The sequence below is a fragment of the Apodemus sylvaticus genome, chromosome 5, assembly GCF_947179515.1.
Source record: "Apodemus sylvaticus chromosome 5, mApoSyl1.1, whole genome shotgun sequence".
NCBI classification, from domain to species: Eukaryota; Metazoa; Chordata; class Mammalia; order Rodentia; family Muridae; genus Apodemus; species Apodemus sylvaticus.
The window spans coordinates 160,367,700-160,392,706 of record NC_067476.1 but is presented as its reverse complement, the minus strand read 5'-3'; the positions used below and the strand labels follow the sequence as shown (position 1 = coordinate 160,392,706).

Here is a 25,007-nt window from a genome sequence, read left to right as displayed (position 1 = left end):
TGCTCAGTTTAAGAATTCTTTGGACTTTTTTAAGAACAGACTTTAAAAAAGAAAAGAAAACGTAGTTTTGAGAAGTGGAATGCTAATTTCCAGCTAAACAGAACACTACTAAGCATTGTTGGACAAAGTGTCAGGTATGGTGTCCAAGAATTACTCCTGCTCCGGAAAGGGTCTGATGCCCCCATGACTTTGTTTTAAGAATATACATTTCCACTTTGCAATGTGGTTCTGTCGAGAATACTGCCTGAGTACAAATGGAATCCTGAGCATGGGTCCATGCAGATAGGAACATTAGCTGTCACTCAGAGCAGGTTCGAGGAAGCCCCGCCCTCTGCCGCAGCACCTGGGAAGGTGACCGGGATGCAGCCGCCTCACTTTCCCAGGAGTCCCTACGACCGCAGTTTCCGGTAGCCGCTCGGCCAATGGACGAGGCGCGACCGGCGCTCCTATTGGCTCCTGGCTGGCAAGGGCGGGGTGAGGCACTGACTGGCAGGTCCGCATACCCCACCCCTTCCGCTACTCAAGCCCGACCTTCCTGCCGCCGGGCCGGGCTGAGGCTACTCTGAAGCGACCCCGCGGTAGTACCCGACACGCCCCTCTCGAGACACCATGGTGGCGTACTGGCGACAGGCTGGACTCAGGTACGCCCGGGAAGCGTTGGGAAGGCCTGTCGGGCGATCGCTAGGCCGTGCGAGACGGCCAAGCCACGCGGCCACCCTCCAAGATGGCGTCGCCGTGGACAAGGCACGCCGCGGGGTCACGGGGTCACGGACCCCAAACAGAGGTGTCTGCCCCTCGCCGCCACACGTAGCCTGCAGTACCCGCATGGTCGCTGTGGTGGCCAAGTGCACAGCACCCTTGGGCTGGCCATGCTGACCCTGGCCTTCCTCACTGCACAGAGGGAGGGAGGCGCCAGCTCATTTTCAAGCGTGACCTCAGTGACCTTTTCCCAGTTGTGAAGAGAGGTGAAAACTCTCTAAACTGTGGAGAACTCTGCAGGAGGCCATGTGAGCACTCACCCTGTGATGGGTGGGAGCTGTGGGCATGGTTTCCTCAGGACACCTTCCTGAGTGTCACGCTGAAGGTCCAGCCAGTGCCCTGACACAGTTGAAGCAAAGTTGTGTAGAACAGAGAAGGACGGCAGACTCACTACAGATGCCACTTATTAAGCTGTCTCCTACCGCATCCATCACCTCATTTTCCTCATTTCCTCTTGCTGGGCAGCTATTAGTTTTACTGTGCATAAGGAACAGAAAAGTTAAACCCTTTGCTCCTGAGCTCCCCAAACAAATTTAAAGCAGGAGAAAGAGACATCCACTACCCTGTCTGGTTTCAAAAAGTGTGAAAAGTGACATCTTTGGGGATAATAAAGGGTTGACGGGTGAATCCATCTACCTAACAGCAAGTTTCCTGTGAGCCCTGTTTGCTTCTGGTGATGTTCTCTGAGAACTTCCAGTTGAGTTTGGAAACCTTGGTTAGGAAGTGTTTTCACTGACAGACAAGAGGCAAAAATCCAGTGTATTCATTAGCACATTTAAATAATTGACCATAAAAAGCACTATTTTAATTCAAAGTTGCCTTCCTAACTATCTGTATATATGTTGTTGGAATAATACAATTAAAACAACTCAAATACAGAAATGAGCTGGGGTACCTTCATTTTAAGTAACAGTGTCCTAAAAGATACAAGAAGAATTGTGGTGTCCCAGCCAAGCACCAGCTATTATGGGGACACATTTCCGATTATTTCCTTTGAATAGATTCTATTTGATATTGTCCAGTTTTCAGTTCAATTTTACCTAAAATTAAGAGTCTGGAAAGAAAACCAGGGTATCCCACCTCATGATACCATTATCTAGCTGCTGGTAACCAGCCTCATACCCTCTCTCACTTTGCCAGCTACATCCGGTTCTCCCAGATCTGTGCAAAAGCAGTGAGGGATGCCCTCAAGACCGAGTTCAAAGCCAACGCTGAGAAGACTTCTGGCAGCAGCATAAAAATTGTGAAAGTGAAGAAGGAGTAGCTGGTGAGTCGCTGGTTTCCTCAGGAGTTGCCTCTTCAAGTTTTTAAAGGGCCTTAAAACCAAAACTCAAAACCTTTAGTTTGAGTGTCTGCCTCTCAGCGGGTGGACTTGGCTGCCGGCTACTGGGGGAGGGGGGGCATTCCAAGAGTGCAGGTTGTAGACTCTCCTGGCATGAGGGAGGGGCACCCTGTACAGCCCTGACAAACAGAATAATTGGCACATTGATTTTTCAGTGCAGTTAGCAATCCTGATATAGAAAGCCATCTTATTTTAATTAAACCTGGTTCATTTATCTGCACAAAATCAAGTAACTGGGAGGCTAGTCCCCCCATAATTACTATTGGGTTGTGTAACAGTCTGGGGCATGAGACACGGATGGCACCTCGAGTGTTCCTCCTCCCTAGCTGCTAGTGTCCTCACGTATCCCTTCTCCCCCAACGTCCGGGCAGGAAGGGCTGATAACCCCTGGTGAGTCCTGTTCTGCTGAGTTCCCTGTGTGGTCAGGGAGGCTGGCTCAGTTTGACTGTGCAGAGGTGCTGGGGTTTAAGAAGTTGCTGGGACAGGGTGGTTCAATGAATTCAGACCACAGTTCTCCAGACTGATTCAAGCTCCCAGCTATTCTACAGTTTATCTTTATGAAGATAAGTACCTCAAGTTATCAGAGATGTTCCTCAGATTTCATTTTCTGTACTTTTGAAAAGTGTCAGCTCTACAGTAGGCACAGTCTGTGACACCTGTGCTCTGAGCCTGACTGAAACTCTCTCCTGAGTGCTTTTCATCTTCATCTCCAATGAATGACATCTTACTCTCAGCCAGGAGATGCAGGGGTTTGAATAGAGCCCCTTTCCTGGGGTCTGTCCAATCTCAGAATTTGGACCAGTAGAACCTGACCAGTAGAACAGATGGGCTGTTCACTCTCCGTAGGGAGCAGAGTGAGGCCATCTCCTTGCTGCCTGCATTCATGCCCTGCTAGTCTGGGGCTTACTCCTGTGACTTTGTCAGAGCCTTGGGGTTGGCAATGCATCTCTACAACAGTAAGAACCCCAGCCTGTTGGGAAGGGGGAGGAGGGTCATAGTATCTTGAAGACAAAGCCTTTTCTGTCACAGTAGAAGTGATTGACTCAAGGATGTGCCTATTGCAGGCCGTGTGCCCACAGGCGTCCCAGGCTCTGGTCTCCCCTGTGGGTTGATGCCGCAGGCAGATGCAAGTACCTTCTCTTGTTCATGGTGGATATGAAGAAGGTGTGGCAAGCTAGCAACTGTTGTGTTTTCTCTTCCTAGAACCTGCCTGAAGTGCTAAGTCTTCAAGGTGAACCATGTGGGCTCCTGTTCCGGCAGATGGAAATCACCACATCTCTACAGACAGACTACCCAGCTTGCTGATAAATCTACTATGCCAATAAATTAACATGGTTCACTCTCTGCTGGGTTTTGTTTGTGTTCTACTTTGATTTTTTTTTAATGGGAATTTTCCACATAGTAATATTGATATGGCCATAGGAACCAGGAGTTTTTAAAAGGAGGGAAGGACTTAGTATCTACCGACCATGGACTACAGGGACTGCTGCTTACACGTGTCAGAGTGAAAGTTCCGTTTGTCATGGCAGTAATTGGTGAAAGTCTGGCACTGTCATGGAGGTTGTGCTGCATCAGGACACAGGAGAAGCTAATGATAGCAGTGATCTTCCTGAGATGAGTCCTGCAAGGCCCAGGAGAAATCCATTTTGGGAAAGATTCCTGCTAGCTGTTAGCTTCTCCTGTGATGTCTAATGGCTGCCGCCAGTGTTGTTCCTCCTCTCTGAGTGGCAGTCACGTCAGAGCACTGGCTCTAGGTGGTTTCGATTGGGCGGTAAATGAGGAGTAAACAGCACACATTAGAGAGACAGATTGTATAACTCATCTTCACGAACCTGTAGGAACCATTAACGTCAGAGTTTGTCTAGACACAATACTTTCTGCCTTCATTAATCTGTATTTTCTGGGTGCATTTCTCACTGGGAATGAGGCAGAACCGGTCGATACCTTGTGTCCTGTGACGAAGGCAGAACCACCATTTAAACCTGTGACTCGTAATGACCAGTCTAGGCACAGTGATTGGGACAGTCAGATGATGTTTGGTCAGCCATTCGTCCACTAAGTGTTTAGGAATTAAGTATTCCGTTCTTGCCTTTCTTAGAAACATGGCCTGAGCAGAGCCACTGAGAAGTTCCTAACAGAGAAAGGACTAGAACAGGCCCTGCTCAACCGGCCGGTCAGCTGAGGCTGAAGACCGGGGAGAAACCTCTTCATTTTCAACCCCTAGGGCTGGCTTCCGGTCCACATTACGCTTCACATCTGGGTCTTGCTGGATTCTCAGCTCAGGGCCGATCAGCAGATTGAAAGATGAGGAGCCCTGGTGTCTGCCCAGGAGCTGAAGTCCTCTGATGGACTTGTAGTACTCTATACCACCTTCCCTGGGTTAAGGTTCCCGAAAGCATCTCCCAAGACCGGGGAGGAGGGCGGTGGTCTCCTAAGCCTTCTCAACTAACCAGGTTAACTAATAAGCAAAGGGCTAAGTGACTCCCAACTTAGGGAGTCAGTTATTAGGGGAGTCAGAGTGGGGTGGCTAGAGGTGGACTCAGGGATATGGATTAAAGTAATAAATACAACCAAAATTCAGTGTCCATCAAAGATTCTGAGACTACGGCTGATCCAACAAAAGTATTGAATTAACACCAGGATCAAATAGACTCTGGTCCAGCCCCTCAGGGTGACACAGGACAGCTTGCCAAGGACAAGGCTAACCCTGCCACTTATCAGCATGTGACTAACTAGTGGTATCAGAGGCAGAAATGTGTCCTCGTGTGCAAAACAAAGGAATCCGGGGAGCTTTGAAACTAACTCCTGTTGATCTGAGTTGCATCAACGTCACCATGGCAACCATACAACTGAAGGGACCCGTCGTCCCTGGGCATTTAGTCAGTGGTGATTTAATCTACCTGTATAGAATGGGAGGTGAGATGCTTCAGTCTGAGTGGTTGGGTTCCAAAAAAAAAAGGAGTTTGTTGAGTCTGAGATAAAATGAAGTGGAATTTATTTGCATTTTAGTGGTTATTTGTGAACAAACAGAAGTCTTCACAATCTTATAAAGCCAAAAAAATTTTTTTTCAAAAGAATTAAGGTCTGGTTTTTGCATGTATGTAATTGCCTTTTGAGGCTTACAGTGAAAGCGTCCAGGTTAAGTGTGCAGCTGATTCCCACAGAGTTGTGGACTGTAAGCCTTGTTGGCATCTAAAGAAGTTTTTCCAGCTAATCTTGGAGAGGTGCATATCTCACTTAAGCCGGTGTTTCTTAGTCCACACTAAAGTGGAAGATATTTAAAAGACTTGGTGCTTTTTTTCAATCACATAAACAGGAGCTTGACAAGTCTTATCAACAATAGGGCCTGATTTTCTCTAGTTATGAATCTTATGTATTTCCTTACAGTACACAAACGAAGAGAGTGCCATCCACCTGCTGCTTTATCATTGATGATTATAAACTGGGGCCCAAAGGAATAGCTGGTGACAGAGGACTTGCCTAGCACATCCCAAGGCCTTGGGTTCTACCCCACCCCCCATCCTAGGGGCAAACCAAGAATCCAGTATCATGCAAATAACTCCCTTTTGGAGAGGTCAAACAGGAGAGCTGGATAATTCCAGCAAACTACCAAGACCACAGGCACCTCAGACCTAGGTAAATGGTAAAAGGCTCCTGCGTGCTCAGTCCTGTTATAATGTGAGATTACAACTGCATGATGCTTAAAGCTGTGTCATCCAGCTGATGTCTATGGCAACTTCTGCAAATTAATCTGAACTATAAAAGTTCCCTAATGAGACCATGTCCTCCCTCTGTCACCAAGGAGGATGCTGCTGTGGCATCGCGGCTACGTGCCCTTTCCAGCGAGCGGGCGGGCAGGCAAGCAGGAGAGGCTGTGCAGCCGCTTCAGAGGCAATGAGTAAGTGAGAATAAAAGAGCATCCTCAGCCTTTAAGAGGAAAACCAAGGCCGATCATTAGCGAACTACTGGCATCTCGTTCTAATAAGAAAACACAGAGAAATAGCTTGGAGGCTGGTTACTGGGAAACAAAGGCCCAGGGACTGGAACGCTTTGCTCTCAATGGTCTTTTGGACGGTGGGAGCCGAGAGGAGAGGCGAGGTTTCTCTCGCCTCCTTTTGTCTTTTTCCAGTCGGCCTGTGGAATGGTACATAAGGTCCCCACGCTTGACCACGGAGGCAGACTCATCCTTCCGTTGGCCCTGGGCCTCCCACACGCTCTTCAGACACCCATCTCTGCTGGCTTTGTGAAGGAGGACTCTGAAACATCCTGGCTGCCCTGTGCACTGGGTACCCAGCAACACTGCTAAAGGGCTCCTGGCAAACTTGCTCACTTTGTCTGCATGTCTATCCTACAACTGGTAAAAGATAACTAGGGCTCACTACAGTAAACTCACTTGCTATTTAAAAAGGAAAAAGGAAAAGCGTGCATTGGTTATCAAGCCTGTCTAGTAACTGTGCAAAGGCCTAGCTGTTCTCATTGCTATTCCAAGGTAGGGGACTAGGGCCCCTAAAGGCTTCGGGACAGCCACAACTTTTGGGGGGGGTTGTTTTGGTTTTTTTGGTTTTTTGTTTTTTTGTTTGTTTTGGGGGGTTGTTTGTTTGTTTTTTTGAGGCGGGGTTTCCCTGTATAGCCCTGGCTGTCCTGGAACTCAGGCTGTAGACCAGGCTGGCCTCGAACTCAGAAATCCGCCTGCCTCTGCCTCCCAAGTGCTGGGATTAAAGGCGTGTGCCACCCCTGCCCGAATGACAGCCTCGAATCTCTGGAGACACTTCTGAACGTGGCTGCCCTGTAGCTTCTCTTCTAGCTAATGGTCTTTGTCTCCTGCCTCCATCTCTGCCTCTGCCTCCTCCTCGCCACCCTCTTCACTGTCCTCTAGCCCTGCTCTGACATCTTGAAATTGTTGGTACTCGGACACCAGGTCATGGATGTCTCTCTCGGCTTCCCCAAACTCACTTACGTCCATGCCCTCACTGGTGTACCAGTGCACAAACGCTCTCCTTCTGAACATAGCTGAGAAGTGCTCAGAGACCCTGGTGAAGAGCTCCTGGATGGCTGTATTGTTGCCCAGGAAGGTAGCGGCCATGTTCAGCCCCCGGGGCGGGATGTCACACACGGCTACCTTGACATTGTTGGGAATCCATTCCACAAAGCAGTTGCTGTTCCTTGTCTGAATGGACAGCAACTGTTGGTCCACTTCCTTGGTGGACATCTTACCCCGGAAAATACAAGCCACGGTCAGGTAGCGGCCGCGGCGAGGGTCACAGGCAGCCATGATGTTGCGGGCATCGAACATCTGTTGGGTGAGCTCCGCTACAGAGAGTGCTCGGTACTGCTGGCTACCCTGGGCTGTGAGTGGCGCGAAGCCAGGCATGAAGAAGTGAAGGCGAGGGAAGGGCACCATATTCACGGCCAGCTTGCGCAGATCTGCATTGAGCTGGCCGGGAAAGCGCAGTGAGGTCGTGATCCCACTCATGGTCAAGGACACCAGGTGGTTGAGATCCCCGTAGGTGGGTGTGGTCAGCCTCAGGGTGCGGAAACAAATGTCGTAGAGTGCTTCGTTGTCTATGCAGAAGCAGGCGTCTGTGTTCTCTATCAGCTGGTGGATGGAGAGCACGGCATTATAGGGCTCTACCACCGTGTCCGATACCTTGGGGGAGGGCATGACGCTGAAGGAGTTCAGGATCCGATCTGGGTACTCCTCCCTGATCTTGTTCATGAGCAGGGTGCCCATGCCGGAGCCGGTGCCTCCGCCCAGAGAGTGCACGAGCTGGAAACCCTGTAGGCAGTCGCAGCTCTCACTCTCCCTCCTCACCACGTCCACTACGTTCTCGATCAGCTCCGCTCCCTCTGTGTAGTGGCCCTTGGCCCAGTTGTTGCCAGCACCAGAGTTACCTATGACCAGAAGTGTGAGGGGGGAAAGGTAAGGTGAGCAGAGAACCCCTGGAAGACATTCAGCCCTTTCTGGTAGAAACTTCTGGAAGAAAAAAAAAGCCTACCATGAACAAAACTGTCAGGCTGAAAGAGAACTCCCAATCGGCTGGATCGGATGCTGTCCATTGTCCCGGGCTCCAGGTCCACAAGGACAGCTCGGGGCACGTACTTCTTACCTGTGTGGATTAGTCGGAACAAGTCAGCAGGTGGCTGTTTTTCTAAAAGTTAATGTTTCATTGAAATGGATCCTGGGGATGCTGGTCCAAAATCCATGAGTGTTCTCAAGAGAGGCCTTTGGTAAGGAGACATTTTCTTGTTTCTCTCTCTTTTTTTCTTTTTTTTAGCATAGAATAGAGTTTATTTAGGGAATGGGGAGGGGAGTTGAGAGAGTAGTAGAGACAGAGAAAGGGGAAAGAGAGAGGGGGAGAGAGGGAGGAGAGAGAGAAGAGAAGAGAAGAGAAGAGAAGAGAAGGAGGAAGAGGAGGAGAGGCTGACCATGAGCACATGGAGAGAGATTGGGGAGTGGAATGGGGAGAGAAGGGACAGAGCAGGAAGGGGAGGTCAAGGGAAGAGGGTAAGTAGACAGTTTAATTTCTACGATCATATCTGACCCAGCCCACCATGACACGAATCTGTAAAAACACTTAAAAACTCTGCTTCTCTCTTTACTGGGTGTCTGGCTCATCATCTCACCAGGAACATGGATTCTCCCCCTTGCTGTGGGGAATGACTGGCTGAGGTGGCCAAACACATCTCATCCTGCCCCTTGCAGCAGGAGAGGAGCCACTCACCATCCAGACTCTGAAACCCTGTGTGCCTGCCCGTTCTGTGCTGGGACTTTGTCTTTCACACTAGGGTCAACTCTGCCCATGCTGCCCAGACGGCAGGCCCGCTCAGCCAGCAGGCAGCCCTACCGTAGGCTTCGTTGTAGTAAACGCTGATCCTCTCCAGCTGGAGGGCCGAAGCCCCACAGTAGCTTCCAGTGCAGTCGATTCCATGTTCTTCCCCGATCACCTCCCAGAACTGTAGGCAGGAAGAGTAAAGTCAGTCCACAGACCGGGGGGGGGGGGGGTGCGGAGAAGAGCTGTCAGCTCAGCCAGGGAAGGTGCTTGCCTGAGTCTGGTCCCTCTGACCCCACGTGGAGGAAGGAGAGAGCCAACTACCCCCCAAATTGTCCTCTGACCACCACACTTACACCACAGCATGTGCACACACTCTTGCACATGCACGCACAGTCATACACACAAATAAATGAATAGATAGATAATAGATAGATAGATAGATAGATAGATAGATAGATAGATAGATAGATAGAAGGATGGATAGATAGATACATAGATAGATAGATAGATAGATAGATAGATAGATAGATAGATAGATAGATGGACAGATGGATAGAAAGGTGGATGGATAGATAGATAGATAGATAGATAGATAGATAGATAGATAGATAGATAGATAGATGGGTGGATGTATGTATGGATAGATAGATGATAGGTAGATAGATAGGTAGGTAGGTAGGTAGGTAGGTAGATAGATAGATGGATAGATAGATAGAAGGATAGATAGATAGATATATAGATAGATAGATAGATATAGATAGATAGATAGATAGATAGATAGATAGATAGATAGATAGATAGATAGATGTAGTAAGAAGAAAAGTAATTGAAAGGGCGACTTGGCCACTGTGAGTAGGAGCCCTGGGGGCTGCCTGCCCCTGCCCCACAGTCCTCCTCCCCCTTCTCTTTTTGCCTGCACTGTGTCTGTGTCTGAGAAGTTTGCACTAAAGCCATCTGAACTCCCGGAGTACAGTGTCAGACATATAAGGCATTACACTGGATTTTGCTGTATCAGCCCCGGTTCGTCACAGCCAGTCCTTCTAGAGTCTCACTTCAGATGAGGGAGCTCAAAGTTCACCTTCCCTCGGTCTGAGCTGGAGAAATGCTGAGCCCAGGAAATGAGAACGAACCAGATTCTTAGCGTCTCACAGTGGTATCTCCTTTTTGCTTTGGGAATTTTTTCTTCATGAAATTCATTTCAAAAGTCTAATTCCAAGTCCCTGCACAATTTGATGTAATATGTTTTGACCATCCAACATAATCCCAACTCAGAATTATGTAAGTATAGCCTTTGTCTTATAACTGTTTGGAATATTCTATGTTTCCAATCATGCATACAGCTTTTTTTTTTTTTTGAGACAGACTCTTACTGTGTAGTCCTGGCTGGCCTGCAAGTTGCCATGTAGACCAGGCTGGTCTCAAACTCACAGAGTGTGCCTCCCGAGTGCTGACTAGGGGCGTGCCGTCATACTCCACTGAGTAAAGCCTTTATTATTTTTGTTTATTCATTCATTCACTTTTTCATGTGTGTTTGCTAATGTGTACAGAAAGAATCAGTGGTAGTGAGTCCTCTCTCTACCATGCAGGTCCCCAGGATGGAACTCAGGTCATTAGGCTTGGTGGCAAGCACCTTTACCAGTTGAACCATCTTGCCAGCCCACAGCACCTATTAACACAGGAAACTACTGGAATGGTCTCATTAGGCCATTCAGAAAAGTTCTCCTATTAAAGCGTAATAAAAATACATTCCCTTGAGTCAAAAATCTCCAAGGGCATTTCCCCAAGCCCACTCCATAAGCAGCGCCTCTGCTCCAGGGGCACTCTTAATAAGAACGCGCTGTGCTAGAACGGGCTTTGAAGAGCAGGGGAGGAAGTTCGAGGAAGTTACGAGATGGTAGCGATGAAATGTGTCTTAGTCTCGTATGTGTGTGTTCACGATCATGTGCACGCTGGCCTGCCGGCGCACATACGCCTGCTTGGAGGTGCGTGGGAAGGTCAGAGGTCGAGGTCCGGTGGTTTCCAGTTCATATCCTTACCTTTAGAGACGGGGTTACTCACTGAACAGGAGCTCATTCATTTTGATCCAAGCCTATGACTGCTTACCTGCCTCTCGATATGGGTGTTTGGGATCTAAACTCCGCTCTTCACGCTTCTGTGGCAAGAGCTTTTCCAGTTAAGCCTAGAATGTTTCTTGACATTCTTCTAGGCCCGACAAGAAGTCATGGCTGGGACTCCAGCCACCAGATGGCACAATCCCGAAGGCATCAAGAGCTGATGAACCCCTCTCTTTCCACTCATTTCTGTCCCAAGGCCTCTCTCCACCTTATCACCTAAGGTCAGAGCAGTCCCGGGAGCCTTCCCCTCCCCCACTTCTCTGGTGATTGTGAAGGTTTGATCGGACTCCTGTGCCGCATAAGGGTGACTGACACTTTTCAGGCAGCCCAAGGGCTCTAGAGTCCACAGCTCAAGGCAGCCCAGCTCTGACTCTCCCAAGTGCTCACTCTCCCAAAGGCCCCCAGGTGAACACAGCTCAGAGACACCTGCACATCCATGTAGACTGTGCACCATTCCTCAAAGCTAAGAAATGGAACTAACGGCAGTCCCTAAGAAGAGTATTGGATAGGAAGTACGACCACACACAGAGGGATTTTCTACAGTCCCAAAGAACCAAGTTTTGTCATTTGTTAGAAAATGGTTGAAACTGGAGATTAAGAGGACCGAGCCAAAAGACAAATATCATTTGTGTTTATATCATCATATAAAATAATGTGTGCACACACAAGATAAAAGTGAAGGAATAAAAGGGTAATAGGGATTTGGTGTGGAGGGACATACTCAAGATACAACACAGATCTGAATAAAGATATAAAAGTAGACAAGTACAATTAGACTTGTAAAGGCCCTCGGGTTTTCCCAGTAGCGCTCCCTACAGTAGAGGAGGCCAGCGTCCATCCCTGGGTCAAACACTACACGGTCCGTGGTCCACATACACTTTGAGATACTGCCCAACAAATGGGGGTGAGGGGGGGACCACATGGATCCACTCAAGGTGCCTGGAAGGGCAGCTATGCACAAAGGCCTGAGGCGGAATGGCAGCTGTCAGGGAAGACAGCGAGAGACAATGGAGTCGTTTGAGGAGGGCACAGTTTGCAGTCTATAAATTGAAAGGTATTTCAATGGGGCTGGGGTGTTATGCATCATACTCAATACTACTGAATTTGTATGGGGAAGAGACAAGGAAAACTTTATACAACATACATTTTAGTATTCCCCAAAAGCTTTTAATTTTATCTTTCCTTTTAAGGCTGGGTAATGTTTTATTGGATTAATAATAACTAGAACACACTGTGTTTATATAGTGTACATTGGGTGAATACCTGTAGGCATTTGGGGTTTCCCTACCTTTAAGAAGTGTTTTATGCATTTATCGATATACTTATTTTGTGGGCAGAGAGCACACGAGTGGAAGTCAGAGTGTAGCTTGTAGGAATCAGTTCTCTTTTACCATATGGGTCTTGAGGGTCACACTCAGGTCATGAGATTTGGCAGCAAGTGTCTTTACCCACTGAGCCACCTCTCTGGCCCCTGGTCCTACCTTTAGACTGTTGTTAGTGATGCCACTATGAAGAAACAAAGGTCTTTAATGGTGGTGTTTTAAAACACATAATTCACACATGCAAAAAATAATTTTCAATTAGCACAATGAGTTCTCTCCATAGGTGTTACACATCTGCTGTTGATCTTAAAATTAGGAGCAGAGATCCTGGCTTCCAGCCCCTGCCTTCCTGGCTTTGCCCAGGGGAAGGAATCAAGAGCCTCCCTCAGAATTGTAGCAAAAAAAGGTAGGGTAGAGAAGAGAAGTCATGTATATACCAGAGGGTTTTAATTATCGGAGAAAGGTAGGGTAGAGAGAAGAACTCATGTATTCAGCGGAGTGTTTTTAATTACTATTTCTGTATTTGTCTCTAATTTTCTATTGTACACTCACTTTCTTTGTACCATAAGTATGGACTCCACCCCACCCACCAAGGCTCACCGGACATCCAGGAAGAAGGGCCAGAAAGAAAGCAAGAGGCAGAGGATGGGGAGGGACTGTTGGGGGACGGCCTCCTGATGTGGGCTCGCCTCCTGATGTGGGCTCGCCTCCTGATGTGGGCTCGCCTCCTGATATGGGCTCGCCATGGCACTCACTAACTCACAGAATCTGTGGCTGTCTGTACTGGCCCAAGCCAAGATTCATCAGTAGTCCAGCAGATAGCACTGAGGGGACTCAGTGGGTTGTGTGTGTGTGTGTGTGTGTGTGTGTGTGAGAGAGAGAGAGAGAGAGAGAGAGAGAGACAGACAGACAGACAGACAGACAGACAGACACAAGGCAGAGAGAGATAGAGGGAGAGGGAGGAGGAAGAGGAGGAAAAGGAAATGTATTAGAGAATATCCAGGGAAAGCGGTGGCAGATAAGTGGCACGGCGCCTCATCAATACACGCATGGATAAAATTGCCAAAGAATCAGTTTTTAAAGAAAAATTTGGAAGTGAAGACAATACAGTGATATCGCATTAAAAGAAAACAAACAAACAAACAAACAAACAAACAGAAAAACCTTCCAGTAAGGCTGGCAAGAGGGCTCAGCAGGGTAAAGGAGTTTGCCACCAAGCTTAGTGACTTGAGTTCAGTCCTAGATAACGGAAAGAGAGGGACGCAGCTCCAGCAGGCTGTGCACTGATCATCGTAAGTCCAGCCTACACCCACCCTCCCAAAAAATAATGCAAATTAGGGAAAATGTTTTAAAGCCCTGCTTTTCAGATGATTCACAAGGTAAAGAAGCTTGCTGTCAAAGCTAATGAGCTGCCTTGGATTTCAGGGACCCACGGTGGAAGGGAAGGGTCAACTGGCAAAATTGTCCTCTGACTTCCAAATGCATGATGGGATACCATACCACACACACACACACACACACACACACACACACACACGCGCACCTGCACAATCTCGCCACCACCACCACAAACATACATAGGCACACACACACAATTATAATAAACACAATTTAAATTAAGAAAATTTCCCAAAATGCCTCAGAAAACTCTTGAAACAAATTACTGGTTTTAGATGTGGAAGGCTTCATTTCTAAAACACTAAAAGCAAAATGGCTCCTGCACCCATTTACATGTTTAATTACAGGCAAAATTAACATTAATTAACACTCTGACTCTAATGGTTTTGCTAAAAGACCTTCTTTAATAAGCCTAGCATTTAGCAAGGATTTTCAAACCCTAGAGGCCCAGCCCACCCAGGAACCTGAGCATGCGCCCTAGGTTGGTTTGGCACCGAGCTGTTTTGCCCTGCTCTTACTCACCTTGGCCCCGATCTGGTTGCCGCACTGGCCGATCTGAATGTGCACAATTTCCCTCATCCTCGCCTCGAACCCAAGGGTCAGTTAGGTCGCAGAGTCTGGAAGAGCCTGGGTCACCAGAGTGAGCGGGGTGCAGTTTCATGGTCTTGGTGGGACCAGCCCACCCAGCTGCTCTTCCAATTGGCCCAAGGGCTTGTCTGGCTGAGGGCCCCACCCCAGTCAGGGTAAGAGGGGGTGCTTTCCTCTCCTGAGCTGTGCTCAGTCATTTCCTAGATATGAGTCCCACTGAGGCTTCCTCCGAGTGGCAGGAACCCAGAGCTGCCCCACCCCCACCCCCACCACCCCTCCCCCACCACCCCTCCACCCCTGCCCACGGACCTGCTCTCAACAGCCTCTGGGCTACGGTGGTGTCACTGACATCCATGAGTTTGGGGTAACATCCACGAATTATGGGTGACATCCATGGCTTGTGGCTGAATGGAGCAGCTGGAACACACCCCAAAAGGGATCGCTATCCAAGTCACCATTTTTCCTACCCATGGCTTGTCTTGCTGTCTTCAGCCACGTTGCCTACAGAGCAATTTGGGAGCCTCAGGAATGTGGCTGGACAGTTTTTCTTCTTAAATGACAAATTTTAATAGTAAAAAACAAGTACTGGCTTGACCAGATGGTTCATCAGGCAAAGGCACCTGCCACCAAACCCAATAATCTGAGTCCAGTTCCTGAAACTCACATAGTGGAGAGAACAGACTCCTCCAAGGTCTTCTGATCTCCACACATGTGCTTGTGAGGCACACACACACACACACACACACACACTCGATAAAATAAAATAAAAATTAAAAATAGCTGTTAGCATTTTGTCTAGGCTCCGCCCCACAGTTACCTGGCAACAGGCAGGTGTGTCTGACTCACTATAAAGGGGCTGCTCGCCCCCTCCTCACTCTCTTGCCCTCTTCTCCTTCTGCTTCTGCCCCTCCTCTTCCCTCCCCACCCCCACCCTGCTCTCTGCCACACATGCTTATGACCAGCTTCTGCTCTTCTCTCTCTCTCTCTCTCCTTCCCTCTCTCTTCCTCTCTCCCTCCCTTTCTCCCTCCCATGCTCTAAATAAACTATTCTATACTGTTCCTCAGGGGGAAGGGATGCATGGATGGGCCTGCAGAGGCACCCCCTTCCCCAACACCATAACCACCTCCACCAAATATATTCCTTCCTTCCTTCCTTCCTTTTTTTTTTTAAATATAACACAACAATAGCTAGTGCTTATAACAGTAAAATGGTCATAAAATAAAGCTTTCTTTTAAACCTGACCAAAGTTGAGAAGGTGACACGAATGTCTTGAGCGCTCAAGAAATTGCTATTTCCTGGCTAGGAGAAGGCTCCACCATTAAGGGTGAGTCCTGCTCCTCATGAGGACCAGAGTTTGGCTTGAAGCACTCAGGTCAGGCAGCTCACAAGCAACTGTCACTCTAGTTCCAGGGAATGCAACCTCTTCAGACTCTGAAGGCTCCTGGACTCATAGGTGCCCAGACCCCTCCCAGACACATATACGGATACATAATTAAAAATAGAATAAATCTTTTGAAAGGAAATAGATCACCATTAAGAGAGAAAATACGGGGCTGGAGATATGGACCAGTTCGGTAGAGTGCCTGCTGGCCTGGTACGCATACAGCCCATGAAGCTGGGTTGGATTCCCAGCACTGCATGAAACAGACATTGTGGTGTGTGTCTGTAACCTTAGCACATGGAGGCGGAGGCAGGAGGATCAGAAGTTCAAGACTGTCCTCAGGTATATAGTGAATTCAAGGCCAGTCTGGGCTACCTAGTCTCAAATTCTCCTCCTTTTCCAGAGTTTGATCTGAGAAACCTGAGGTTGTACCAGGCTGGAGAAGCCATCGCATGGGATGTAGACTAAAGGGAACACCATGCTAGACCAAAGGCTAGAAGGTCATGCCCCAGCTGCCTGCCCACACAGGCAGTTCCTACACGGATGGAACAAACAAACCCTCATACTTTTATTTTCCCAGGGCCTGTGCAAGGGGCTGTATCCAAGGAACTTTCCTGAGGCTCAGGGGGGCCCCCAAGGGCACAGGGAGGTGACTAAGGAGGCAGAGACAGGAGAATAGCCTCTCCCTGCACGGGGCTTGAATCAGGCTGTGGGAAGGCCTTGGATCCGAACCTAAGAGAAGCCCTGGAAAAGACCTTGTCTCCAGAGGGCCGGGTTAACCACATTCTGAGCAGGGTGCCCATTTTCCAGACCCCAATCCCAGCAGGGTCCCACAGCAGGAGACAGAGATGCTGTAATGGGTGAACTTGGCATTAGTGACAAATCCAAATGCAGACTGAATACTGAATGGACTATCACATCTGCACTCGGTCTTAGCTTTGTCTTTTGGTGGCGCGGTCCATGAGTGGCAGGAGATATCCCACTGGAGAGCACTATGAGGCTAACCACTGGCTATCTAATGCATCTACAGAAGTGACAACGCTCAACGGGCAATGAACAAATTTGTCAAGATGCCACCAAAGAGGGGCCTCTCCTCAAAATCAGCGTGGGGCTCCATTTCTAAAGCTTTGGAACCTACTTCAGAGGTCTGAATGACCACATGATTCTCAAATGTCCTTGTCCCAACCACCAACAGCAAGGATGAGGAGAACGTGTAGCTCAGGAGGTAGCTAAGCAGTCGGAGAGCTGTGTACACAGAGGACCAGAGTTCAGAGTTCAGAATTCACGGAAAGGGCCAGGTGGGGATGAAAATCCACTTGTAATTCCAACCTTGGAAAGAAGATGGGGGATTTCCCCAGAGCACGCTGGCTTAGCAAGAGTAGCCTGACTGCTAAACTTTGGGTTTGGTTGAGAGATCCTGACTCAGAGAATAAGGTGAAAGAATAGATAAAGATTCCTGATATTAAAATCAGATAGCCACGGGCACAAACACACATGTACAATCACACACAGGAAACCAGACATACACCTCACAGGCACATATATCCCCATATGTATACACACGGAAAGGGAAGGAAAGAAAGAAAGAAAAGATACACACAAGTTTGATGTGTTGGTGTACACCTGTCATCCAGTCCATCCTCTTGCGAAGCTGGGACAGGAGGATTTCCACAAGTTAAAGCTGACCATCATGGGCTACATAGTGAGGTTCTGTCTCAAAAGTATTAGATAAGAGCCAGGAAGATGGACGAGCACGCAAAGGTGCCTTCCGTCAAGCTTGTCTGCCTGAACTCCGCCCCCAGGGCTTCCCGTGGTAGGAGAGAACAGCTCCCTCAGACTGTCCTCCGACTTCTGCAGGCGCTGTGGAGCGTGCGTCCCGCGATTTACAAAATCAACCTGTGAAATATAATTAATCTAATAAGTGTGTGTGGCATCCACTCAGAAACCAGCACATTCTCTCGCCTCCCCCTTACTTCACTCTTGATGGCTTTTGGGAACCTTGGAGGCCCTCAAAGCCTCTCACATCCTCAGGATTAGAGGACAGAAGTGTGCAGCGGCCGCCACCCACAGCAGAGTAGCTGTTTGCTAATTGCTCCGATGTATGCTCCCGCCTCCTGGCCAGCGAGGGACTGCTGGGTCTCACATCAGCTTTGAGACCCTGGAGTGCCCAATATACAACAGGGTCCCAGCAGTGTCTGCTAAGAACTCGCCTGCAGCTGGGCGAGTTTGTGTAGCTCCGACTCAGAGCCCACGTTTGTTTCCTTCAAGCCCATAATGGGTTCTTTCACGAGAGTGCCCTTGCGATGGTGGGTAGGGACGCCCATGCTCGAGGACGCCTTCCTCCACCCACCGAGAGGTGGTCTAAGTTGAAAGTAGAAAGTGTTCCAGGAAACTTGGCCATCAGGCTCACCTGGGAGGGGAACAGCCACAGTGAGCTATTGTGGGAAGCCATGTTGGCAGTAGCGCCCGGCCTCTGAGCAGAAGCCTTGAAAGGGGCCCGTGTGGCTGCATGCTGCCTTGCTGTGCGGACTTCAGAACTGGCTCCAACGATCCTTTTTGATCTCCCTGTGTTCGTTCATTCTTCACAGTATGACCAGGACCCAGTCTGCCTGGGTCCCCCCAGAGCGGCCCTCACTTGAGCACATTCCTCCTGGTCACCTCAGTTTGCTTAGGGAGGGAAAGCCTGCCTTCCAGATGGGCCCTTAAAAGGCTTTTCTGTTAATGGGGCAGTTGGCAAAAAGAGAGGCCTTGTTTGCTTTGATTCCTGTATCATCAACAGTGTTTACTCAGTCTCGGCCTGGTGCTCAGCTTTGGATGGTGGCTGCAGGAAGGCTGGGGTGGAGGTAGATGCTGGGCAGGAGAGGGCTGGCAGGCCCCCAGGGCTGCCCCTGCGAGGGGCCCATCGTCGCCCTGGCTGAGAATTTCTTCGTCTGCAAAACGGACTAACAGGCTCAAAATCACAAGTCTCTTTGGAGAAGTTAGCAGTATGACCGTGCCCTGCCTCCCCCACACACACCTCAAAAGGTGTCTCACATTCTATGGAGGACTAGATACAGCTGTCAGCATGGATACCACATGCAGATAGAGCCTCCTGGTCATCCCTGATTCTCAGGTGCACGGAGTGCTGAGTTAGACTGGCAAGGACAGGAATGCACTCATAGAACTTAGGAAATGGTCATTGTCTCCCAGCTCCTGGCTTATGAGAATATCTGTTCTCTCAGGGAAAGAACCTGTGACTGCCAGTCAACTGAGGAACGCAGGGCAACTTCTCAGACCGTGGAGGCGCCCTGCTCAAGATGCAGGTGAGCAGCGTCCCCAGAGAGCACTGCATTGCTCCCAGCTCTGATCTCTTGCCAGTCCGAAAGTGACCCCTTCGCCCTGAACTGTGGCGAGTGAGGAAAAGTGGCCCTTAGTGATGAATGACAAAGCAGTTCTCTGGCCCCCTGGGAATGGATATGTCGAGGGCAGGTTAGCAAATGACTGAGTTCAGGTACAAAGTTTCACCTGATGCTGCTCTGGGGGCACGGAGGGCAGGAGAGGTGGCTCTGTTTAGCATTCAAGGTGGGACTCGAAGCAGAGACTCTGAGATTCCTAAACAGGAACAGGCAGCCCTTCCCTGGCAACACCTTCCTTGAAGGCTTTCAATCATCTGGCCACAAGAAGATGGCCGCAGCAAGCCTTTTCCGGGATGACTCTGAGGTCCGTTACAGGAATGGAGCCCCGAAGATAAGAAAAGAGCAGCGTCACACAAAGTCCCCAATCAGCCACGTCCAGATGTCCCCCCAGGAGCTGCTCCCGGGGGTCACTCAAGACTCCCTGACTCCCACTTGGCAAACGAAATTTATATCTAATTCTCAGAAGACTCATGATTTCACCTGCCCCTGGTCGGATGCATTGATGTTCCTTGATTAACTGGAGAAGATTGCTGAATTACAGTGCTTGTGACTCAGGAGCAGAAAATTTTCCTAATGTCTTAGCAGGAAAATGACATCCGAGAGGCCATGGTGACTCAACAGGTGTGGGCAGCCCCTCTGACTGAGCTGAGCTCCACTCTCCTGCACCATGCCTACTGGAGTGTCTCTAAGTCAAAAAGAAAGTTCCAGGAGGAAAAAGTCCCTTCAGAGAGGGGCTGGAAGATGTGGATGTTTTCCTAGCTCTACAAAGGAGCCTGCCATCTTGTTCTCCTGAAGTGAAATGAGTGCAAGGGTCATACGGTGCTGGGCTCCTCCTCATGTGGCCTGCAGCCCCAGAAAGACCATGAAGAAAGCTGGCCCCCTCTCAGGTATATTGACCGCAGCCTCGTGAGCCAAGGTTTCTCTTACTAAAGACAGAAATCTGAGTACTTCTGCTACACACACACACACACACACACACACACACACACACTCACACCCACAGGCACGCACACATGCACACTCACACACACACACCCACATGCACACTCATACACTCACACGCACATGCACACTCACACGCACACTCACACGTTCACACGCACACTCACGCGCACACTCACATGCACATGCACTGCTGTGATTCTGAAGGTGATGGGTCTTGAGATTTTTCAATTGTACTTTCAGTGCCCAAGCTGTGCCACTGATGATAAGCAGTGATCCATGGTGGGGACAGAGATAAACTCATAGCCGTCAGCACCTGAAGCCCAAACCAAACAAAATAATTTCTTGAGTTCTTCAAGCCTGGGGTTTATGTGAGAGAGCTGCCACATGAATCTCAGAAATGATCTATTTATCCAGCAAATATTATCTGAGGGGCCTTAGAGAAGATCCTGCCCTCCAAAGATTTGAGGCACATATTGGAGCACAGACTGTCTCTCTCTGCTGTGAACCAGAAGTCAGGGCTTGGAGAAGAAACTGACTCGCCACAACTTCAGAATAGCTTGGCGTGTCTTCAGACCCCTCCAGCCAAGGGTTCAGTCCAAGGTGTCTATTGAGAGGGCTTCCAGTCAGACATCCTGGTACTGAGAGTGCTCACAGTATGCTAACCTCCCCGCTTCTGCATACCTCTCTCCAAGTAAGACTCTTCATCCACTGCCAGCGGCCTCCTGTACAGGACATTCCGATTAACCCCAGTGGACTGGACCCTTCCTCATCACCTACCCAGTCCCCCTAGGCATCCTCCTGAAATCGGTGACAACCAGGTTTCTCTTGCTGTGATAAACACCGTGACCAAACTAACTTTGGGAAGAAAAGGGTTTACTTCATTTTATAGATGACAGCCTATCCAAGGCAGAAACTTGAGACTGAAACCGAGAAAGAATGTTGCTTTCTAACTTGCTCCCAGGCTCAAGTTCACCTCTCTTTTCCAAGCAGTTCAAGGCCACCCTGCTATGGACGGTGCTGCCTGTGGCGGGTGAGTTGCAGCTTTCTAGGTTAATTAGCAATCGAGCAAAGGCTCCATACACAGGCCGACAGGCCAATGTGATGGCGGCAATTCCCCAACTGAGGCTCACTCTTCCCAGGTCTGTCAAGTAGACAGTGAAGATTAGCCACCATATGAGGTAGGTCGACCCTTGCATTGCTGTTGTGAGAGACACAGGAAGTCCTCTGAGTGGGTAAATGTGGAAAGGGACGGAAGACTCCAGGAGTGGATTCACATGTCAGCTATACATACATGAGGTGCCAGCTACAGGCACTGTGTTCTGGAAACAATGGCCCTGAAACCAACCTCATGAGTGTGACTACAGGAAACGGCTTTCGCGGCGAGCACGTGCTGATGGCAGGTCAGGATGTGAAGCAAGATAGTCCTTTGGCAACGGCAGGGTCCACGGCGCAGCTGATCCACCCAGTCTGAAGGCCTTCTCTGCCTGTACGTCTGTAAGTTAGCACAGGTTTTTGGCTATTGATCACAGGGATAGAGAGGAGGGCCTGTGGCTGGTGAGGGGCACCATGATGCCCTGTGAAACCAGCCTGCTTCTGGAGAACTGTCAGTAGTCATCAAAACAAACGCTGTCTCCAGGATGTGGCCCCACTCAGGAATGTGCAATAATAGGAAATGTCTGCAGCTTGCCAGGGTCGAGGCCAGACAATACCGCACAAAGGAAGAAGGGAGGACAGATCTTGAGGCCACTCCACCACGCACCAACTCCAGTCCACCCTCCCATTGGGTTAGGAAGGTGGGCTGACCCTGGCCTAAATCAAAAATACGCACGTTGTTCTTTATTGAGAACAACGAGACGAGGGGGGAAAATCAACCTTATTTTTAGTAATGAATAATCTTTTGTGTCTGTGGCCTTGGATCGTGTGTTTGCCAGGAGACTTTATGGAATATTAAAAAAAAATTAAAAAAATAAGAAGCCCTCACACTCAGATCTGCATCCGGAGCCTCACATTAAGTTCTGGCTTCCTAGAAGCACCATCTTCCCACGTTTGAAGTGGGGAGTAACACTATCTACCCCTTCTCAGCCAGAACAGGAGGAGGAATCGAGGCAGGACTACACTACCTGCTCCAGCAACCTGCCAAACTGGGGATGATTCACGTTATCTCTGGGAGCAACCCAGGGCACAGTGCCAGTTAGTTACTCGGGCAGAGAACTGTAGAGTAGTTTCCGGAAACACGCACAACTCATGAACATGGGCCGGACTGCCCCAGGCCTGGGTGGCAGCGGCACACGACTGCTCATAAAACACCTGCTAGAAGCGACATGTGTATGAGCAGAGCCTGCGAGGCAGGAAGGTGCGGGCCCTGCCCTGAGTCTCTCTCCTTCCAGGCCCAGAGTAGGAGATGAGTCACTGTGCCCAAAATGACCTCCCTGACACCTGCGGTGATGTCAAAAGGGAACACACACCTTTCGGGCTGTAGCTCCATGCTGCCAGGCCTTTGAGTCTGCTGAGGGGGGTGGAGAGAGAGAGAGAGAGAGAGAGAGAGAGAGAGAGAGAGAGAGAGAGAGAGAGAGAGAGATGAATTCAGCCTTCTGCATACATGGGACAGTCCTAGCAACCATCTTCCTTTACCCATGTGCCCTTCAGAGAAGCCCTTAGGACCGAGGACCTTTAAGAACAGCAACAGTAAATATTGGAATTTTCAGCAGGACACACACACACACACACACACATCAAAGAAAAGACAAGTGGGAAGGGTCCCCCTTTAGCATGGACTTAGAAAATTATAAAGTAGGGTAGCAGGGCCGGGGGTGTCTCTAAAGCAGGGTGGTTAAATATTACTCCAGCATCGATAAACTTCAAGGCGAAGAGCCCTTGGCAGCTCGGCTACTCTGCCTTCACAGGGGGCTGAAATAACACACAGTCCCCGTTTCTTTCTTCACTTGAAAATCTTGGTCTCCCTTCCCTTCTCTCTAACCGACCTCTCTTGTCATCACCTCCCATGAGAGGGGAACACCCACAGCTTCAGCTCGTCCGTCTTGGACAATGTATGCCTCACCAGCCTATAATATTGTAACCCCCTTCCCCCACTCCTTGAAGCAGCATTTGGTGAGATTCATCAGACAAATGCTTCCTCGTGACAGAACTTACAGAGCAAGACTACGGGTGCCTATTAGCCTCCATGATTCCTGCAGGCCACGTGGGTGACATTAAAGTCATTGCATCTGCTATACAATTTTCTGGGCCCAGGGGGGAAGTGACGCCTCCTGATGCTCGTGGACCTACATGAGTGGGGGGTGGGGGTGTCACATGTCCTCATGGCAGGCCCGTCATGTCTAAATAGCTTCTGAGTGTTTGCCGTGATGATGCCGTGCTCCCTGCACCCCGGGGCTGCACCACATGGGCAGGTGAAGAAGAGCTCGTAAGCTCTTCATGCAGCATCGTGATGCTTGTAAACCACTGGGAAGCGTGGGTGCTCTCAGTCCAGGGTCTGCCTCCCTGCTGACCCCAGGCAGATCGGAAGGCCTTGGGATGTGTGAATGGACTTTGCACCAGCAAGAAGACCCTGGCTGGCTTCCAGAGGGTGGGGGCAACTCTGTTACTCACAAAGTGTTTTCAACCCTTCCTTCCTTCCTTCTTTCCTTCCTTCCTTCCCTCCATTCAGTTGAGCACACAGACTGCCCTTCCAGAGGCCACAGCTGGGTTCTCAGCACCCACATCCGTTGGCTCGCCACAGCTCATAACTGCAGTTCCACGGTGCTGGGCGTGCTCTTCGGGCCTCCGAGGACACCCAGATTCACACACACACACACACACAACACATAGACACACATAGACACAATATTTTGGTTCTTTTTGTTTTGTTTTGTTTTTGTTTTTGGATTTGGTTTTTTGAGACAGGGTTTCTCTGTATAGCCTTGACTGTCCTAGAACTCACTCGGTAGACCAGGCTGGTCTTGAACTCAGAAATCCGCCTGCTTCTGCCTCCTAGAGTGCTGGGATTGCAGATGTGCGCCACCACCGCCTGGCTGACACAACATTTAAAATGTATATTTTGTTAAATTTAAAAATCTGCTTATTCATTTACTCATTATCTGCGCCAGGGATTGAACTTGGGACCGTGAGCAAGCTGAGTTCATCCTCTCCTGATGAACATTGCCAGCCTATTGTTTTCCTCACTAGACCTTGCCTGTATGAGGCCATAGAATCACCAAGACCGACAGTTCCCAGTCCTGTGAGAGAGAGCCCGTACAGAACCCATGTGGGAGATGGCACTTCCTCCTCCCTCCCCCCAGAGTGGCTCGAAGGACTCTAAGGTCAATGCATGGTCACCACTGGGGAGCCGTAGCTCAGGGAGCTCAGACTGGAGAATCTCTGCCTGGGCCCTCGGTGGCCCTCATTCCTACCATCCTGCTTACCACCCAGCAGAAGAGAGAGGTTGCCATGACTCCCCAAGATGAAAGATTTCAACAGACGGATGCAGGTGTTCATTTACCTCGTGACCACTTTATAGCAACAGGGACTGGAACTCTTGCATTGTTAAGGGTAGCCCCAAATTTGCGTCTGAGGTATTGTTTGGCTCTCAGGAGGTATCCAGCAGACTTTCGAATCCTCTTGGAATCCTGGGTGATCTGGAAAGGCAGGCAGCAAGACAGCCACTGTGATTTCTGACTGCCCCTATGCACAGGGGGAGCAGTGGGGGCAGCCCAGCTGGCCATTGTGCATGGGTAATCTCACACCCACCGCCTGGACAGGGCCTGAGATAAAACCCTAGGGAACTTTTGTTTCTTACAAAAGAAGAGATAGCTTTGTGGCCTGGGACTGCTGACTGTAACTCACGGGGCACGGGAGGAAGGGGGAAATTCTTAACCTAGACTGGCCAGGACCCACTTCTTTCTCAGTTCCTCATCTTGGAGGAGTCTGGTTAAAAGGGACCCTTTCCAGAACTCCAGGGACTCACGAGATATGTGCCAAGTGAAACTTTCCTTA

The 25,007-nt window shown here is 49.4% G+C and overlaps 3 protein-coding genes across 3 annotated transcripts; 1 reads left to right on the top strand and 2 right to left on the bottom strand.

The window, feature by feature from the left end:
- Positions 1-506: 506 nt before the first annotated feature.
- Positions 507-3,445, top strand: Atp5f1e (ATP synthase F1 subunit epsilon). Its single transcript, XM_052184477.1, has 3 exons — positions 507-641; positions 1,900-2,026; positions 3,305-3,445. Exons 1-2 carry the CDS (start codon positions 610-612, stop codon positions 2,021-2,023), a joined length of 156 nt encoding a protein of 51 aa, XP_052040437.1. The 5' UTR covers positions 507-609; the 3' UTR covers positions 2,024-2,026; positions 3,305-3,445.
- A 1,634-nt stretch (positions 3,446-5,079) lies between these two features.
- Tubb1 (tubulin beta 1 class VI) lies at positions 5,080-14,426 on the bottom strand. Its single transcript, XM_052184476.1, has 4 exons — positions 14,231-14,426; positions 8,947-9,055; positions 8,098-8,208; positions 5,080-7,993 (listed from the first exon to the last, which is right to left on the bottom strand). Exons 1-4 carry the CDS (start codon positions 14,285-14,287, stop codon positions 6,906-6,908), a joined length of 1,365 nt encoding a protein of 454 aa, XP_052040436.1. The 5' UTR covers positions 14,288-14,426; the 3' UTR covers positions 5,080-6,905.
- Positions 14,427-15,499: 1,073 nt separating this feature from the next.
- LOC127686344 (uncharacterized) lies at positions 15,500-24,834 on the bottom strand. The gene is made up of 4 exons (XM_052184474.1): positions 24,514-24,834; positions 22,484-22,524; positions 21,364-21,510; positions 15,500-17,574 (listed from the first exon to the last, which is right to left on the bottom strand). Exons 1-4 carry the CDS (start codon positions 24,734-24,736, stop codon positions 17,374-17,376), a joined length of 612 nt encoding a protein of 203 aa, XP_052040434.1. The 5' UTR covers positions 24,737-24,834; the 3' UTR covers positions 15,500-17,373.
- Between the last annotated feature and the right edge of the window lie 173 nt (positions 24,835-25,007).